This window comes from Siphateles boraxobius, unplaced genomic scaffold, assembly GCF_051911475.1.
Source record: "Siphateles boraxobius isolate OS27281-9 unplaced genomic scaffold, OSU_SipBor_1 7, whole genome shotgun sequence".
Lineage (NCBI taxonomy): Eukaryota > Metazoa > Chordata > Actinopteri > Cypriniformes > Leuciscidae > Siphateles > Siphateles boraxobius.
In genome coordinates this window covers 28,369,167-28,388,238 of record NW_027509197.1, presented here as the reverse complement: position 1 = coordinate 28,388,238, position 19,072 = coordinate 28,369,167, and the positions used below count along the sequence as shown (strand labels likewise).

The window sequence follows — 19,072 nt, the reverse complement described above, 5'->3', positions numbered from 1 at the left end:
ACCTGTATAAAATAACTTCACAACTTTTACTTGCACTGATATACAGTAGCGAGAATTTTTCTTTTAGTTGTCCTCTTTCATAGACAGCTGTTTTCTTCTTGCTGTGTAAATTTGTTTAAATTCTTCCTATTCTAATACTTTTATTTAATAAGTGAATTGCGCTGCTTCTCTCGCGAGAAATTAATCTGTTTCACTCTTTCTCAACGTGTGATTGGCTGTTCGCTACTGATGTCACACCTAAACTCAGGATCAAAGCCTGAGTTGACAGAGAAAGTTGATGATCAGCATCATGGTACCAACAAAGCTTGGTTGGATTGGTTTGGTTTTGTCAACTCAAAACTAATCCTGTAACCCTGAGTTTGTCCAACTACCATCATGGTACAGGCCCTAGGCCTTTTTTGACTCTGCAGATTTCAAAACAAACCCAAATTAACCCAAATACACTAAGTGGCAAGATATACAGGTCCTTCTCAAAAAATTGCATATTGTGATAAAGTTCATTATTTTCCATAATGTAATGATAAAAATTAAACTTTCATACATTTTAGATTCATTGCACACCAACTGAAAATGTTCAGGTCTTTTACTGTTTTAATACTGATGATGTTGGCATACAGCTCATGAAAACCCAAAATTCCTATCTCAAAAATTAGCATATCATGAAAAGGGTCACTAAACGAGCTATTAACCTAATCATCTGAACCAACTAATTAACTCTACACACCTGCAAAAGATTCCTGAGGCTTTTAAAAACTCCCAGCCTGTTTCATTACTCAAAACCGCAGAAATTTCTGAACAAACAGGCTGTTCCCAGAGTGCTGTATCAAGGCACCTCAGTGGGAAGTCTGTGGGAAAGAAAAAGTGTGGCAAAAAACGCTGCACAACGAGAAGAGGTGACCGGACCCTGAGGAAGATTGTGGAGAAGGACCGATTCCAGACCTCGGGGGACCTGCGGAAGCAGTGGACTGAGTCTGGAGTAGAAACATCCAGAGCCACCGTGCACAGGCGTGTGCAGGAAATGGGCTACAGGTGCCGCATTCCCCAGGTCAAGCCACTTTTGAACCAGAAACAGCAGCAGAAGCGACTGACCTGGGCTACAGAGAAGCAGCACTGGACTGTTGCTCATATTATTATGGTCACATATGAAATGAAAATAAAATGAACACATTTTCAAAGTCAATTAGATTGTTTCCTTTAATATTTGATGTTGCATTATATACAAAGTGTGCCATTATGTTTCACAATGTGATGAAAAACATATATATATATAAAAAAGTTGTCAAAACTGAAGATGTTGCAAGGAATGTGGGCTTGTACCTTAGATGCAGAACTTTTCCAGATTAACCTCTAGGATAATTCAACACGGCCATACTCATTTCATAACGGTTTTCAAATTTAATAGTCAAAATGGGATAGCTAAAAAAAAAAAAATCTGTCCTCATTTACTCACCCTCATTTCATTCCAAATCTGCAAAATATTTTGCAGAAGTCATAGATGTGTTTAACGACATGAGGGTGAGTGAATGACTATTTTTGGGGGTTAATTACCCTTTTGAGTAAACAATGGCAAAATTAAACAATTTTTCCATATTTCCAGTTTGAAATCTGTTAGCTAATATTAATGAATTTTAAACTGAATTCATTATCACTATATCATCCATCCAAGGTGGAAGAAGCTCTGGACAAGGTTTGTGTTTCTGTGGACAATCCAGTGCCAAATCTAAAGCTAACATTGTGGCTCATCCCTTTATGTTGAACATAATGTTAACCTTTATGTGTCTACCTTAAGAGTTAAACATTTCCTGTGTGTATCAGTAGGAGCAGTGCCATCATCACATTTCTTATTAGATAAATTGGGAAAGTGATCTCCACTATAGCAAAAAACCATGTAGAGATGTAACCAAAAAAGACAAAACATACCTACACACAGTATACAGTACATCTTAAAGTACACGTGTCTAAACAGTAATCTTATTTAAATCATATGCATTTTCATCACCCCCATCTAGAATGGTGATGGGTGACGTTCTCACTACTGAAAATTCAGCATCCCACCCTGCAGTTCTGCTGGGTCAAATATTTCAATCACAAAGATAAAACAGCATCGTATACCACACAACTGCATCATGAACTGAACAGAGATGCAGTGTATGATATAGAATAAAAATGAGAGAAAAAAAAAAACTCAATCTGATCAATGAGTGTCATTCTCTGCGATAACTCTATTAGATAAAGCCAGACCACAATCAGTCACCAGAAATCAGCACAGCAAGATTTAAACGATGAAACTAAAAGAAAGTTTGTGGTCAGAATCCTTACAATGCAAATATCATCCATTAATATAGCACTCAAGTATAGCCACAACTCTGAACCTCAACATTTAATTTGCTTTAAAAGTTCACAAAAGTGTTAAGGAACAAAAACAAATTATCTTTATCATTAATGTATTTAAACAAGTGATTAACAATTTTAAAACACAGGAAAAAAATACTCATAAAATGATCACGTCTCTTAACATGTTAAGCGTGGACCAACAGACCTGATCTGTGATCTAAGCTGCACCCCAAAATCAGTCCCCCCCCCACTCCCTCCCTCCCTCCCTTCCTTGTACATCTATAAATCTGAGTTTAATCTACCAGAGGTCCTTCTTAATGGTATCAAGAGGCACCATATGTAGTGAAGGTAAAAAGTCTGAAAGCGAAATGTTTCACTGTCAGTCTGGGCAGGTAGACATATTGAATGGCCAAATCTGGTAGTCTATTGTAAAAAAAGGTTCCTGTAGGTTGCAGTTGTTCCAACAACTGACAATTTAAAGATAAAGGTCGAAATAAACCAATGAAATGAATGGAGCTTCAAGTGTCCAAATGCTCAAACGCCTGCGAATAAACGAAAGTTTAATTTACATGACAGAAACAAGCCTATGGCAGAGTTCATCCTTCATCCTAAATATGGGCCACAGGTGTCCAACATCAGGATAGTATACAAGATGAAGTAGAAGGACAGCGGGTTACTGCAAAATAGTTAAAATAAAACAAACAAGAGGTAAATAAAAGCATCCAAGATAACAAATCAGTTTCAATCAGTTCAAAATGACAGAACATTTACCCGTGTCTCATCATCATCATCATCTGAAACATGTGGTCGTGCAATACGCATCTCCTCCTTGCTCTCTGCAATCTGTTTACATTTCTAAAAAAGAGGATTTGCAAAAAATGAGAACTTGGTTATATATAATAGTGCTGTCAAATTTATATATATATATACACACACACATACACACACACACATACAAATGTTTTTGTTAAGAGTTGATTAATCGATTTGTTAGCACTAATACAATAACACATTTAAACTCTGGGGTCAGTAACATTTTTTAAAAATGTTTTAATAGAAGACTTGAGGCTGTGTACACCGGGATGTTTATCGCCAGATTTTTTTTAGATGTTTTTCGGCGCGTCTTCATTGTATTCATTCCCGAGCGATTTTCACTGGCGATATAATTATTATAATATTTATTATGTCTGTCAAGTACTGTCATTTCAGCAGCTCCAGGCTCCATAAATACACGTGTACACCTGGTTTTGCAAGTCGGTGTGCATTCTTACATTGGTGCTCTTTGTTTAGTCAAAATTTTGCGCGATAATCGCCCTTTAATTGAAATCGTCATTTATTTGAAACTTAAATGTTTTTTAATAATGCAATTTCTATCAAGTAAATATGCAAGCTGGGAGGGGACATGTTCAGTTCACTTAGTTTTGTTGTGGCCATAAGATATTAATTTGTGGAAACGTGATGTCGTGGCCACAAAATAATTTTGTTAAGGTACGACATATATCATGGCCATATGAACAAGCTCGTTGCCTCGAGATCCTATGTTGAGCGAACATCACCTGTTTCTCGTGGCCACAAGTTTGTGTAAACAAACCTGAGTGACCGTAGCAACCTGGAATTATCAGAAATGGATATTAATAAATAAATAAAATGTTTTTGAAATAATGACGAAAAAGTGCGGAAATTATTATATCGTTAGCCTATTTAATATTGCACAATATTGTCTAAAGACAGCATTCGAATTAAGATTGTTATAAATGTTAAAAGAATATGTAAGAACATAGAACACAGTTGTGTGTGTATATATATGCATGCCTACAATACTTTTTTTTATTATTGGTTATATTTTTTATTCATTATGTATTTGCTTTATTTTCCCCTTCATTTCATGTATCTCTTTACCCAATTAATGTTCTTTATAGTATGTTACTTAAAGTTAAGTTTGTAAATGCCTGATCATGCCAAAAACCTAACATACTTACCAGTATGTGATGATAAATTAGCATTTTAATTTACAAATGTATAGATAGGCTACCTTGTGCCCGTGACAGAATTCGAATGAAGTTTGAATAATTTGTTATTATTAATAGGCTATATGTTAAAAGAATATTTAAGCTACAAAAAAAAAATTCTAATCCAAAAGTCTTTAAATCTATTGACTAATATGTAGACTATTTTATTTTTGTTTAATATTTATATTTTTTAATTTTAATGCTTGATCTCATCTCTTTACCCAATTAATTTTCTGTTTTATCCAATACTACTACTTTCAGTACCATATAGCCTATGTTTTGTAAATATTGTAAATGTCCGTCAGTCATGCCAATAAAGATTTGATTCTATATGAACATTTCTGTAGATGCCCTTCTGGGAACGGGAAGTTCACTTAACATATTAGGCTATATGTTTCATTTTATTTCAGCGAGTAATTAATAGGCTATAGGGTCCTATATAATAAAAAAAAAAATATATATATATATATATATATATATTAAAAAAAAAAAGAGATCAGTGAAGGAATTTAAAAGGCAGTCTTCTCTTAATGTCGTGGCCACGACAAAACTAAGTGAACCGAACTCCACCTACCGGGTTACAGTAATTCAATGGACTCAAGCTGAAGAAAAATATTAATTTAAATAAAAAATACAAATAAAATCTTACCGACCCCAATATACATGCATACATAATCTGATTCACTGAGCAACAAAAACAAATCTCACCTCTGTGAACTCCTTGATGCTAATGCTGTTTGCTTGTTGAGCCACTTTCCTCTTCACCTCCTCGATACTTGCCAGATTAGGTGTGGGTGCAGGAGGGGGCTTGTTGGTAATGGTAGGAAGGGGAGGCATCGGGGGCATAGAGGACAGGGCACCCATGTTTGACAGAGCAGCAGTCATGGTTGCCGCAGTCATACTTGCCACCGCAGCGTTCATCGTCATGTTTGGCATTGCAGGCATACCTGGTATACCCATGGGCAGATTCATAGATAAATTGGGCATGGGCAATGGCAGAGGCAAAGATAATGGGGTTGGAGCTGGGGTTGGCAGGGGTAACTGTAGAATTGCCTTCGGCTTGAGACTTTCAGGTATGGGCATTCCAGCTTTAGCACACATCGCAGCGGCATTAGCCTTCGCAATCTCCAACAGTTGATCTTTATCTGAAGAGAGAGGTAATTAAGGTTGTTGTGATGTAGACAGACATTTCTTGCTATTAATTTGAAGTTAATACATTTTATTCATGCTAACAAGAGGAAGCAAAGCAAAAATTATATTTACCTAGGTCAGTGAGACGCGGTGGAGTCTTGCTAGAACTGCGTCGGGATCTTGAGTTAGATCTCCTCTTACGGAGAATCAAAATTGGGGAATGGCTTGGTTCACGTTTCCATCGATCTCGTCTGTCAAAAGATCGCCCTCTAAATGCTGGTCTCCTCCGGCGTGACACAGATCGTGACCTTCTGGATCGTGACTGACGGGCCCTTGACCGTGAACGAGATCTTCTCTTTCTAGCAGGGGAACGTGACTTGGACCTCCTTTTTCGAGCTGGTGATCTAGATTTTGACCGTTTCCGCTTGGGGGATTTTGATTTTGAGCGCTTTGTCCTTGTGTGAGATTTAGACCTTGATTTTGCCCTTCGATTGGCTGATCTTGATCGTGATCTCCTTTTCCGAACAGGTGACCGGGACTTTGTCCTTTTTTTACGACTATGTGAGGGAGACCTGGACTTGTGTTTTCTTGCAGGAGACCTTGACCTCCTCTTGCTGCTGACAGATTTTGACTTGGACCGCCTCTTCTTGGTGGAAGAAGCTGATCTGGAACGCTTTCTTTGAACAGGTGACGTTCTGTTGGAGGATTTAGATTCTTTCACTGTATTTGGTGAAGGTGATCGTGAGCTCTCTGATCGATCATCTTCATCTGATCCTGGAGTGCCATGTTGAGGAACCAGCTCTGAGGACAATGATCTAGATCGGTCTGGTCTTCCTTCACATTCAGAGGGATTTTCAGGCTCCTCTATTATTTTACATTGTGTGTCACATTCTGATGATGTTACGTCTTCATTTAATGACCTTAGCACAGATGTACATTCAGTAGTCACTGGTTTCCATCCACCTGCTGTCCCTTTTACTTCTAAATTTCCCTCCACAGCATCCAAAACTTGCAGTCTAGTCTCTGAGGTTTCCTTTAAACTCTGATCCTTTAAAGACTCATCTTCTTTAGTGGGAGATTTAGAGTGTGCACTCTTAGCAGGGGACATACTTCTATCTGATGTTTGTCGTCCCCTGGAAATGGATCTAGATCTTGATGTGTTACGCTGTGAAACTGACCTTGACCTTGACCGTTTACCTTTTTGCTTTTTATCCACTCTTAATTTTGGGGATTCAGACATTGAATTATGTGAGGATGATCGTGACTTTGATCTTTTACGTCGCTGAGGAGATACTGATTCTGACTTTGTGCTATGAGGGCTCCTAGATTTTGACCTCCTTTGAGGGACTGTAGGAGAACGTGACACAGAGGGCCTGGAGCGTTGAGGGGATCGAGACTTAGTTCGACGTTTTGGGCTTCTTGAACCGGATCTTTTACGAATGGATCTTGATCTAGATCTTCGGTTTCTTCTCAATTGGGATCTAGATCGTTTAAGGATCACAACGGATCTTGAGCGTGCTCGCCTTGCTTTTCTGACAGATCTAGACCTGGACCGCCTCATCCGAGAAACAGGTGTCCTCTTTCGAGAGCGAGACCTTGAGTGTCTTCCTCTCCGTAGAGATCTGGAGCGTGATCTTGAGCGCCAATTCTTCCTCCGAGAAACAGATTGTTTTGATCTTGAGCGTGAATGTCTTGTTCTTCCAGTTGACCTAGATCTTGAGCGATGACCACGCAGTGGGGACCTGGTCCTAGATCTTCTGGTCTTTGTGCGAGACCTTGAGCCAGAGCGATACCCTCTTCTTCCAGAGAGTGACCTTGACCTGCGTCCAGCTTTCTTTGTCACTTTAGATGGGGACCGTCTAGATGGAGACCTTGAGCTTCTTCGTTTTGTTCGATCCTTCCCACCAGAGGCAGACACAGACCTGTCCCTTGAAGATGATCTGTCATTATGACGTCCTGATTTACCCGTTGACTTCTTTGGGGTTCTGGAGCGACTATGTTTGAATTTCTTCCCTTTAGTGTCTGAAAGCGATCGTGACCTTGACCTGGAGAGGGACTTTTTTTTCTTTTCTTTCTGATTCCCATTTGCTTCCTTTAAGATGTCCTTCTGTACAGCTTGCTCTTTGTGCACATTCTCTTGCTTAGGGATGATATCAGGAAGTTCTTGAGCTTTACCAAAACTTTCATGTTCGCCAACAACTTCCACCGTTATGTCCCTCTCTTGAATTAGTGCATTTGCAGGCTCAGGAGACATCTTTTTTCTCCCTCCTAGTTTGAAACTTTCTTCTTCACTGTGATCAGAAGTCATATCTCTCTTTTTATCTTCCAGTTGGGGTGTGCCATCTTTAAATTTGTCGCTTGGAACTTTAGCTGCAGTAATAGGTGACTTCTTGTCCAATTTTAAAGACTCCACCTGCATTTTTTGTGATTGTTTTGAGTCCAATTCCGATTCTGACCCTGATGCTGAGCTACTCCCCGATCTTGAGCGAGAGGAGGACTTTTTCTCTTGCTTTTCCTCTTCTTTACGCCTTCTTTTTTTCTTCTTTTTCCCAACACGATGTTTTTGCTTTTTAACCTTGGCATCAGCTTCCACATCACTGAGGTCTGAAAGGACATATAATTGTAATTTTACTTTTCAGATTAAAAGTCTCATTGAATTCAAAGTAAATTGGTTTAAATTTGAGCACACATATGTAATAATTTGCCAGATTGCTTGTTTCTCATTGTACTGACGAGAACATATGCATATACCTTCTGTACAGTTTTTCGTAGCATCAGTCACAGGGTTAGATAAGCCATCTTTTTTAACACTGTAACAAAAGAAAATATTTCATTTAATATAAAAGGAACAAAGTATCAAGGGGGGGGGGCGGCACAATGTTGCCGAACAACCAAAGTAAATCTCACCTTGTTCTTGTTCGGGAATCACCATCCGACTCTACTCCAGATTCAGAGCTACTGTCTTTTTCACCCTTACGCTTCTTCCGTTTCTTCTTACTTTTGTGTTTCTTATGTTTCTTGTTTTTCTTTTTTGGGGTCTCACTCCCATCCTTAACATTAATGGTTTCATTTGGAACAGCAGTCTCACATGGCTCATCATCTGTGGGGTAAGACACAATGTTTACAAAAATATTTATTTGAACATAAATACAGTATGAAAAAAGCTTATTCTAACAGTTTTAAGAAAGTTGTATGACAATTCAGACATACCATCTCTCTTTGTCAGATAAATCACACATGGTACTTCTGAAAATGTTTGAATATATGAAGACATGGAGAGCTCTCACAATCTTTTACTAACAATGATTTCACCATGATCAACTTCCCACGTTTAACACTGTGACTCTATAAAGGGCTAAAACTTAGTAACTTACCAGGACCAGTGTTCACTGCACTCTCCATTTCAAAAACTGGTTTAACTGATTCACAATCTTAATTTTGGTAACAATTTCTGTTGTCTTTGCTCCGTAAATCAGGGCAAAACGCGTTGACCCTCAGTTTTCACTCTGAAAGGAAAAACAAATATATAACCAACTTTAAGGGATAGTTCATCCTTAAATTGTTCCAAAACTGTTTGCATTTCTTTCTTGGGCTGACCACAAAAGATGATATTTTGAAGAATGTTGTAACCAAACAGTTAATGGGGTACTATGGAAGTTCATGGCTATGGAACTGTTTGGTTACCCATATTCTTCAAAATATCTTTTGCGTTCATACAGGTTTAGAACAACTTGAGGGTGAGTAAATGATAGATTTTTCATTTTTGGGTGAACTAGCTATCTTTTTAACCTTACTGTTCAGTCTACATGTAAGCTATAAACATGCATTGCCATTAAATATTGCTTTATTAAGGTAACGGATTTGATGCAACTGAGAAGCCTGCACAACTTTAACAAAAAAAAAAAAAAAAATGCATAGCTCAAGATAAAAGATGACCATGATCATAAACATGTTTTATGCAAACTATTTGTTTTCTGTGATACATTGTGGTGAATTTTGCTTATGTCACCAAAGGAGTGAGATGAGATTGTCACAACAGCTAAAATGATTTCTTATAGTCTTGGGAGGCATCAGTTTTAATGGGCTGAAAATTAATGGCGCTTTCCCACTGTATGGTACGGCTCGGTGCGGCTTTGTACGGTTCGGCTCGGCACGGTTCGCTTTTCCACTGCATGGTACGACTCGGCGCGGCACGGCTCGGTTCACTTTAGCTCGGTTGCTTTTCCACTGCAGTTAGTACCGCTTCAAAGTGGGTGGGATTATGACTGATTGTTATAGTTTATCTGCTCCTCGGCAACCAACAAGAGTCTGCCCTTACGTCTGCGTTTCTCGTCCACTGACCACGATTCAGCCATTTCTTTTTTGGAAGTTTTTTTTCTTCAAGCAAGTAGTTTTAAAACAGGTGCTACAGCGGTGGCGGTTACTGGCTATTTAAATCTAGCGGGTTTGATGTCTCGCAAATACAATGACGCTGGTAGTGACGATTCTGTCTGTCTGACCAATCAGTGATCTACAGTGCTTCCACGTCACATTTTAGTATCGGTATGGTACGCCTGGAACCTCAACAGAGGTGGTACCATTTAAAGCGAGCCGAAGCGAGCCGTACCGTGCAGTGGAAAAGCGTCACAAGTTAGCAAAATTTCAAATTTTTGTACAAATTTGTACAAAACAAAAACATGTGACTAATATAAAGACTGAAAGTATCTTCTACTCTAGTAGTGCTTCTTTACACTCAATAAGCAGGGATGTTGAATAATAACATCAGCCTGGCAAATCACTTTTTGAATCAATTTAAAAAAGATGGCTTTTGAACCATGCAGTGAATCAGGCCTGTTTTTTTTATATGATTTATGATGTTGTAGGAGGTTACTGAAACAGCATAATGGATGTGACTTGGGATAAGTAACTATGCTAATAGTGAAATAAATGCATCTCTCAACTCAAGGTCAACTTATCACTAGCATTGTCTTTCAAACAAATTATCTCCAAGCATTACACAAATTTACCACGGTACCACCATTTTATTTAACCAGTTTCACCCAAACTAACAAATACTATATTTATGTTACTGTAAAATCTTTAATCTGTAATATATCTGTTTGATTTGTGGCTAGAAGTATATTCCCCAAGAAAGTATCCAATTTTAATTGTATTATAAACTATGGCTTTTGTAGCAAATTAAAGTGGACTGTTACCACACCCAAATACGACCCATAACAAAATCTTACCATTAGTTTGGCCCCAATATTTTGCTACTGTAAAAATTATAAATTAAATGGATCTAATGTAAACGTGTAAAGTGCCTTATCTTTAAATATATATATATATATATATATATATATATATATATATATATATATATATATATATGATTGGCCCCATTGGTTTCAGAATTACTATCTTAGTGAAGAGATTGAATGAATTAGGCGCATATATATATATATATATATATATATACAGGTCCTTCTCAAAATTAGCATATTGTGATAAAGTTCATAATTTTCCATAATGTACTGATAAAAATTAAACTTTTATATATTTTAGATTCATTGCACACCAACTGAAATATTTCATGTCTTTTATTGTTTTAATACTGATGATTTTGGCATACAGCTCATGAAAACCCAAAATTCCAAAATCTAAAAAAATTAGCATATCATGAAAAGGGTCTGTAAACGAGCTATTAACCTATTCATCTGAATCAACCAATTAACTCTAAAAACCTGCAAAAGATTCCTGAGGCTTTTAAAAACTCCCAGCCTGTTTCACTACTCAAAACCGCAATCATGGGTAAGACTGCTGACCTGACTGCTGTCCAGAAGGCCATCATCGACAACCTCAAGCAAGAGGGCAAGACACAGAAAGAAATTTCTGAACAATAGGGCTGGGTTTCGAATCAAATTTCAAGAATCGATTCGATTCCGATTCTCAAGATCTTGAATCGATTATCATTATTCGATCCGATCTGATCCGATCTTCGAGATTTAGATAAGCGTTTTAGAAAAAAGCATTTTTTCCAGCTGTTGCCTGAATTACAGGACTGTAGTTATGCAACATATTGATACTATTATTATAGACATTCAACTGCAAATTAATGGAGTATTGATGGTTGTAAAGAACAATCCCCCTTCCAGAGTGTTGATACAACTGCTTTCACAAACTTGCACTGGTGTAGACGACAAGAGGACGCAGAGGTATTTCAGCAGCAGTACTAGGGCTATCGCGATTAGGCTACCGCAATCTTGTAGTACCGCGCTACTGACAAGTCAACCGCAGAGGATTGCAAGTAACCGCAGCAACCGCGATATTCACGTTTTTTTATAAGGCTATCCCCTTCTTGTTTTGAACTTCATGCATGTGTATTGAATGTTAAACAAGTTCATAATGACAACAAACAAGACTGTTTATCGTGGTGATGTGTAGCCTACAGAGGCTTTGCACAGACAGTGAATGAGAGAGATCGGCAGAGCGCGTGCGATTACCTGCGTCTGTCTTTGAAGTCAAATTCGTATTGCCGTGTCAAAGGAAAGCGAAATATTTGTCGTATCATCCTTCTAAATTTCACGTCACGGGTATTTACCATAAATGCGCGTCAGCAGCAGCGCTGGTCAGCATTCCACAGCGCGAGGAAGCCGCGGGAAAATAAAATCAGCGAGTCACGCATTGAATCAATGCATTATTGGTCTCTAAGTGAAGCATCAGCTTCAGCGTTACCCATGCGACGCATTGCTGCTCAGCTGAGCCTTGAAAAGTGGAACTCAAAGTTAAAAAATAATTAACACATTGTTTCATTACATCTCTTTTAATGAATCAGCTTTTTTGAACGTGTTCGTTGAATGAACGGTTTAATGACTCACTCAAAGCCCGTTGTCGTAACAATGTGCGTGCTGAGTGAAAGCCTTTCAATGCGCATACAGGGATCTCCCAGTCGCGGCAAGTTAAAGTTCACGGGGAAAATGTAAGCCTATTATTAAATCGATCCTCTGAGTTACAGATCGATCTTTAGAAACTAATATCAAAATCGATTCAGAATTGGTGAATCGATTTTTTCAACACAGCCCTACTGAACAAATAGGCTGTTCCTAGAGTGCTGTATCAAGGCACCTCAGTGGGAAGTCTGTGGGAAGGAAAAAGTATGGCAATAAACGCTGCACAACGAGAAGAGGTGACCGGACCCTGAGGAAGATTGTGGAGAAGGACCGATTACAGACCTCGGGGGACCTGCGGAAGCAGTGGACTGAGTCTGGAGTAGAAACATCCAGAGCCACCGTGCACAGGCGTGTGCAGGAAATGGGCTACAGGTGCTGCATTCCCCAGGTCAAGACACTTTTGAACCAGAAACAGCGGCAGAAGCGACTGACCTGGGCTACAGAGAAGCAGCACTGGACTGTTGCTCAGTGGTCCAAAGTACTTTTTTCGGATGAAAGCAAATTTTGCAAGTCATTCGGAAAAATCAAGGTGCCAGAGTCTGGAGGAAGACTGGGGAGAAGGAAATGCCAAAATGCCTGAAGTCCAGTGTCAAGTACCCACAGTCAGTGATGGTCTGGGTTGCCATGTCAGCTGCTGGTGTTGGTCCACTGTGTTTTATCAAGGGCAGGGTCAATGCAGCTAGCTATCAGGAGATTTTGGAGCACTTCATGCTTCCATCTGCTGAAAAGCTTTATGGAGATGAAGATTTCATTTTTCAGCACAACCTGGCACCTGCTCACAGTGCCAAAACCACTGGTAAATGGTTTACTGACCATGGTATTACTGTGCTCAATTGGCCTGCCTACTCTCCTGACCTGAACCCCACAGAGAATCTGTGGGATATGTGAAGAGAAAGTTGAGAGACGCAAGACCCAACACTCTGGATGAGCTTAAGGCCGCTATCGAAGCATCCTGGGCCTCCATAACACCTCAGCAGGTGTGCCACGCCGCATTGAAGCAGTCATTTCTGCAAAAGGATTCCCGACCAAGTATTGAGTGCATAACTGAACAATTATTTGAAGGTTGACTTTTTTTTAATTAAAAACACTTCTTTTATTGGTCGGATGAAATATGCTAATTTTTTGAGATAGGAATTTTGGGTTTTCATGAGCTGTATGCCAAAATCATCAGTATTAAAACAATAAAAGACCTGAAATATTTCAGTTGGTGTGCAATTAATCTAAAATATATGAAAGTTTAATTTTTATCATTACATTATGTAAAATAATGAACTTTATCACAATATGCTAATTTCTTTAGAAGGACCTGTATATATATAAATAAATATATATATAGATTTGCAAATATAGCATTTTACTACATTAAATGAGTGCTAGAGTTGCTGACTAGCTTAGTGTTTGTTTTTTAACGCCACGCCAGGTTTTGTGGCTATTTTCATGGTTAGAAATTTATGGTAAAACCATCAGGTTTATACAATTTATTTTTGCTAAAAACTATAAGCCCAGCTGGTTTTACAAACAGGGCTTAGATAAGTCAGTATTAGGCATTAGTTCAATTTAGGACATTTATAATCGTGCCTTAGAAAAAAAACATTACTGGGGTGCTGTGCATCTTGAGACAAAACAATGGCACTGACATATTTTAAGTTGGTTTTAGTTACAAGAGCTCAAACATGCATTTTAGTTTGGGTCAAGGCTTAAGCTTTTTCTGTGAAACCGGGGGAACTATATCTGGTTTAACTTTGTTAAAATTTTATTCAAAACACTTAACGGAGTAAAAAAAAAAAAAAAGGTTTCTCACAAGGTTAAATCCAGCACAATCTAATAAAACATGCTCAAATGATAAAGAGTTTTGTCAGAAAGAACATGTTGGTGGATTTTCTCCTAACATTTAAAAACTTGTCATCCTGGAATGGCCTATTCTGCAACGGGTATAAACAATCTGGCCCCATTGGTTTCAGAATTACTAGCTTAGTGAAGAGATTGAATGAATTAGGCGCATATATATATATATATATATATATATATATATATATATATTGTTTTGATATTATTTCACCTCATGAAGAGACGACAGTTTTATGAACGTTTAAATATATTAGATATATAGAGTGGCTCTAATACGTGGAAATCCGAATCGATCCAGAAGATACAATATTATTATGGATCTAACGTTAGAAAAGCGACAATTAAGGCATTAGTAGCAGTATACAGTATATAAGTACAATATATAGATCTGGATCTTAAAGGGTTAGTTCACCCAAAAATGAAAATGATGTCATTAATTACTCATCAATGAAACAAAACAATCTTCACAAACATGTCTAAGGATTTCCACACAGAGGAAGACTTGCATTTTTTTGCCCAGCCATATTTATTTGAACCCGAATACACGGACGCACCAGATACACGTCAGCAGCGTCTTACGTCATCAGCGTCACTGCGGACTCGTGAACGCGGATCCCCAACAGAACCGGAAGACAATACAATGCTGAATAAAGTCGTAGTTTTGGTTATTTTTAGGGCTGCAGCTATCGATTCTTTTTGTAATCGATTAATCTAGCACTTAATCGACCGATTAATCGAGTAATCGGATAATTTTGTGTGTGTTTTTAAACAACTAAAACAAATAATGCATAAAGAAAATGATGTGGCTGTAAAATGATCAAGCATTTGGCTTTTATTTCTCAAAAAACAAACAAAAAAAACGTATTCCAACTCCAACATTTGGCTCCAAAACTAGGCCTATTTATTGCAAATTTTACCCATTTAGCATAAGTGCCAACAATGTTCTATGCTCAATTACTTTGGTAGCCAATTAAAATGTCTTCCCCAAAAGTACGAGTGGATTTGGAGAAGCAGGCTGGGGAATTTCATTTTTTGTTGTTGTCTGTAACTATTTGGAAGACGTGACATACAAACAAGGTCTCGCAAAGACTGCAATTCAATATTTGTTCCTCCATCACGTCGCGGTGTATACAGAGATTGCATGCTGAAATTATTGTTGTGTGGCTAAATGAAAGTTTAAGCATATGTGATGCATTGCCGCAATTGATCTAACTGGCGCGTGAGAGAGACGAGTGTGCGTGTGTGTATGCGTGTGTGTCTGTGTGTGTAAGTGAAGGGGTTCACACACCGAACGCAACTTTAATTATTTGCGCGAGTAGATTACATACAAAGTCAGTGCAAAGACGCTAATGACGCAAACGTCTTCCGCGCACGTTGAAAATTTTTAACTCGAGCGAATGTTTAAGCGTCTAACTAAACGCGATAGACGCGTATTTGACGCTCTATTCGCGTTCGGTGTGAACACACCATTAGGTTATGTTTCAGTGACGCTTGGTGAGAGCATGGAGTGGATGTTTTCGGTTCAGATTCTGAATCATTGAAGTCGTACTGTTGTGGTATGCCTGGTCTACTTCGCAGTAGACACATTGCACCTTGTTCTCTTCCTTTTTAAGTATGTAATGATCCCAAACTTTAGACATTCTCTGCCGTTTATGGACATCTTTACTCTCCGCCATCGTGCCAAATAAATTCAAAATGTATCACGCGCTATAGTATAGATCCCCCGTATAGTGAATTACATTTTACATAGGAATTTAACAAGGCTTCGAGGCAGAGTTTTTGCCTCGAGGAATTTTTGTAATCGAGTAACTCGAGGAATCGTTTCAGCCCTAGTTATTTTTGGACCAAAATGTATTTCCGATGCTTCAAAACATTCTAACTAACCCACTGATGTCACATGGACTACTTTGATGATGTCTTTATTTCCTTTCTGGACAAGGACAGTATAACGTTCATACATTTTCAATGGAGGGACAGAAAGCTCTCGGACTAAATCTAAAATATCTTAAACTGTGTTCTGAAGATGAACGGAGGTCTTATGGGCTTGGAGCGACATGAGGGTGAGTCATTAATGACATCATTCTCATTTTTGGGTGAACTAACCCTTTAAGACATTGCAATAGCGAAATATTCCTATTAATACAACAATCTTGGAAACAATGAGAAATTCATATATATACACATATATACACATATATATATATATATATATATAAATACATACATATATATACATACATATACATTTATGTATGTATGTATATATATAAATACATACATACATATACATTTATGTATGTATGTATGTATGTATGTATGTATGTATATATATATATATATATATATATATATATATATATATATATATATATATATGTGTGTGTGTGTGTGTGTATGGATGTAAACATACAACCGACATTAGTAACCAGCAGCAATTTAGAATAGAGAATTCCAAGTATAATATAGTTAGGTATTACCATAATATAGATAGCCAGTCGGTGGTGTTTTTACAAACAGTTACTCAGTAATTATTAAAAGAGTACATTTTAATACATAAAACGAGTGCTAGACGCAGATAAGGACGCCAACTAGTACGGTGCACGAGACATGACGCTTGGTTGTTTTGATATTATTCACCTCATGATTAACTACAAGACACAGATTTAAGTAGGTGTTAATATGGATACAAGACAATCATGCTTACTGTTAAATGTATAACGTACGCCTATAGTACTTCTTACGTGATAGTTTTCGCTTCGTTTCATTCAGAAGAGAGAATGGAGACTCGTCACCCGCGCGGCTAACTCGGCACGCGCATCCTACAAAGGCTAACCCAACCCAACATGAGTGCTCTGCAAACTGCGTAGGCTGCTAATTTACATGTACTGCATAATTAATCTGTTTGGTTGGATACTATTACATTATGTGTGCGCAGAAAGTAGTTACGCGTCGAAAAATGCTGTTGGTTGAGCGTTTTGCTGAACACGCGGACAAAGGCTCGTTAGCTTAGCATCCCACGCTACAAGCTTTACAACAAACCACGCGCGTCTGTATAACAGCTCAGTATTTCCGTCATATTCTTAAAGTAAGCAGACATTATTTTTGAGAAATATTTCACCCACTAATACTCACCTGTGTTGTTGACTTCTTGATAGGTTTCAATTACGAAACCACGAGAAAGTTGCTCGCTGTTGGTCGCCATGACATTTACAGCACAGTCAGTCCGCCAGAAACAGCAGGAACCCCGATACTTCTTCGCTTGTTTGTTGCTTAATCTACAAGCACAGAGCGGCATCTAGCGTCATCCTACTGAATTACCATTCACACAGAGCCATGGCTCTGCATTCACACTAGCTTTCCTACAGATTTTCTTCTTCTTCTTTGTTATTTTTAATGGCGGGTGGCAACCAGTATTATCATGCATTACCGCCACCTACTATGTTGGGGTGTGGGCCAGAGCTTTCCTTCCCTTGAAGAAAAAAAATAAAAATAAAACTAATAATAATAATAATAATTCCTAAAGTTTTTGACCAGTTATTGTAGTAATATAAAGATACAAAATGCGAGTATATGCCTAACTTACAAGTTTGTTACATTTCGATAGATAGATAGATAGATAGATAGACCCCATCCCCTCACACCTTCTACAAGCCATCTCTCCCACACTTCTACCAGCACTCACACACATCATCAACTCATCCCTCCACACTGGCATTTTCCCTACAGCATTCAAGCAGGCTCGGGTAACTCCACTGCTTAAAAAAACAACATTAGACACATCACTTTTAGAGAATTACAGACCTGTCTCTCTCCTACAATTCATTGCGAAAACACTTGAACGAGTTGCTTTCAACCAAGTGTCATCTTTCCTGTCTCTGACCAACCAGCTAGATGTCAACCAATCTGGCTTCAAGAAAGGCCATTCAACCGAGACTGCACTACTGTCGGTCACAGAAGCTCTGTGACCGACAAAAGGATCGCAAAAGCTGCTTCCAAATCTTCAGTTCTCATTCTGCTGGATCTTTCTGCTGCCTTCGACACTGTGAATCATCAGATCCTTCTGTCCACCCTCTCATCACTGGGCATCAAAGGAACTTCCCTCCACTGGTTTGAGTCCTATCTCACAGGTAGGTCCTTCAGGGTTACATGGAGAGGCGAGGTAGCCAAAGCACATCACCAGAACACAGGGGTTCCTCAGGGTTCAGTCCTTGGACCGCTCCTCTTCTCCATCTACACCACATCATTGGGACCCATCATACAGGCACATGGTTTCTCTTACCATTGCTATGCTGATGACACCCAGCTCTACCTCTCATTTCAACCAGATGATCCCACAGTAGCTGCACGTATCTCAAGCTGTCTGGCGGACATCTCTGCATGGATGAAGGAACATCACCTGCAGCTCAACCTGGCAAAGACTGAGCTTCTCGTCCTCCCTGCAAAGCTGTCTCTACAGCACGACTTCACTATCCAGCTAGAGTCATCCTCAATCACCCCATCAAGGTCGGTCAGAAATCTTGGAGTAATATTTGATGACCAGCTGACCTTCACAGACCACATTACAAAGACAGCTCGATCATGCAGGTTTGCAATGTATAACATCAGGAAGATCAGGCCTTTCGTAACTGAGCATGCAACACAACTTCTCGTCCAGGCCCTGGTTATTTCTAGGCTTGATTACTGCAATTATCTTCTAGCTGGACTTCCATCATGTGTTACTAAACCTCTACAAATGATCCAGAATGCTGCAGCCCGCCTTGTCTTCAACGAGCCCAAAAGGGCTCACGTCACTCCTCTGTTCATCTCACTGCATTGGCTACC

General features: G+C 38.7%; 1 protein-coding gene across 2 annotated transcripts; it reads right to left on the bottom strand.

Moving 5' to 3' along the window:
* Nucleotides 1-1,167: 1,167 nt before the first annotated feature.
* On the bottom strand, nucleotides 1,168-17,528 carry sona (SON DNA and RNA binding protein a). 2 transcript variants are annotated; one of them, XM_077216211.1, is made up of 9 exons: nucleotides 17,384-17,495; nucleotides 8,849-8,980; nucleotides 8,685-8,720; nucleotides 8,382-8,574; nucleotides 8,226-8,284; nucleotides 5,607-8,078; nucleotides 5,052-5,488; nucleotides 3,106-3,189; nucleotides 1,168-3,010 (listed from the first exon to the last, which is right to left on the bottom strand). In XM_077216211.1, exons 2-9 carry the CDS (start codon nucleotides 8,874-8,876, stop codon nucleotides 3,008-3,010), a joined length of 3,312 nt encoding a protein of 1,103 aa, XP_077072326.1. In that variant the 5' UTR covers nucleotides 8,877-8,980; nucleotides 17,384-17,495; the 3' UTR covers nucleotides 1,168-3,007. The 2 variants fall into 2 exon arrangements, with proteins under 2 accessions (XP_077072326.1, XP_077072327.1); XM_077216212.1 differs by lacking the exon at nucleotides 8,685-8,720 and having other exon boundaries at nucleotides 17,384-17,528.
* Between the last annotated feature and the right edge of the window lie 1,544 nt (nucleotides 17,529-19,072).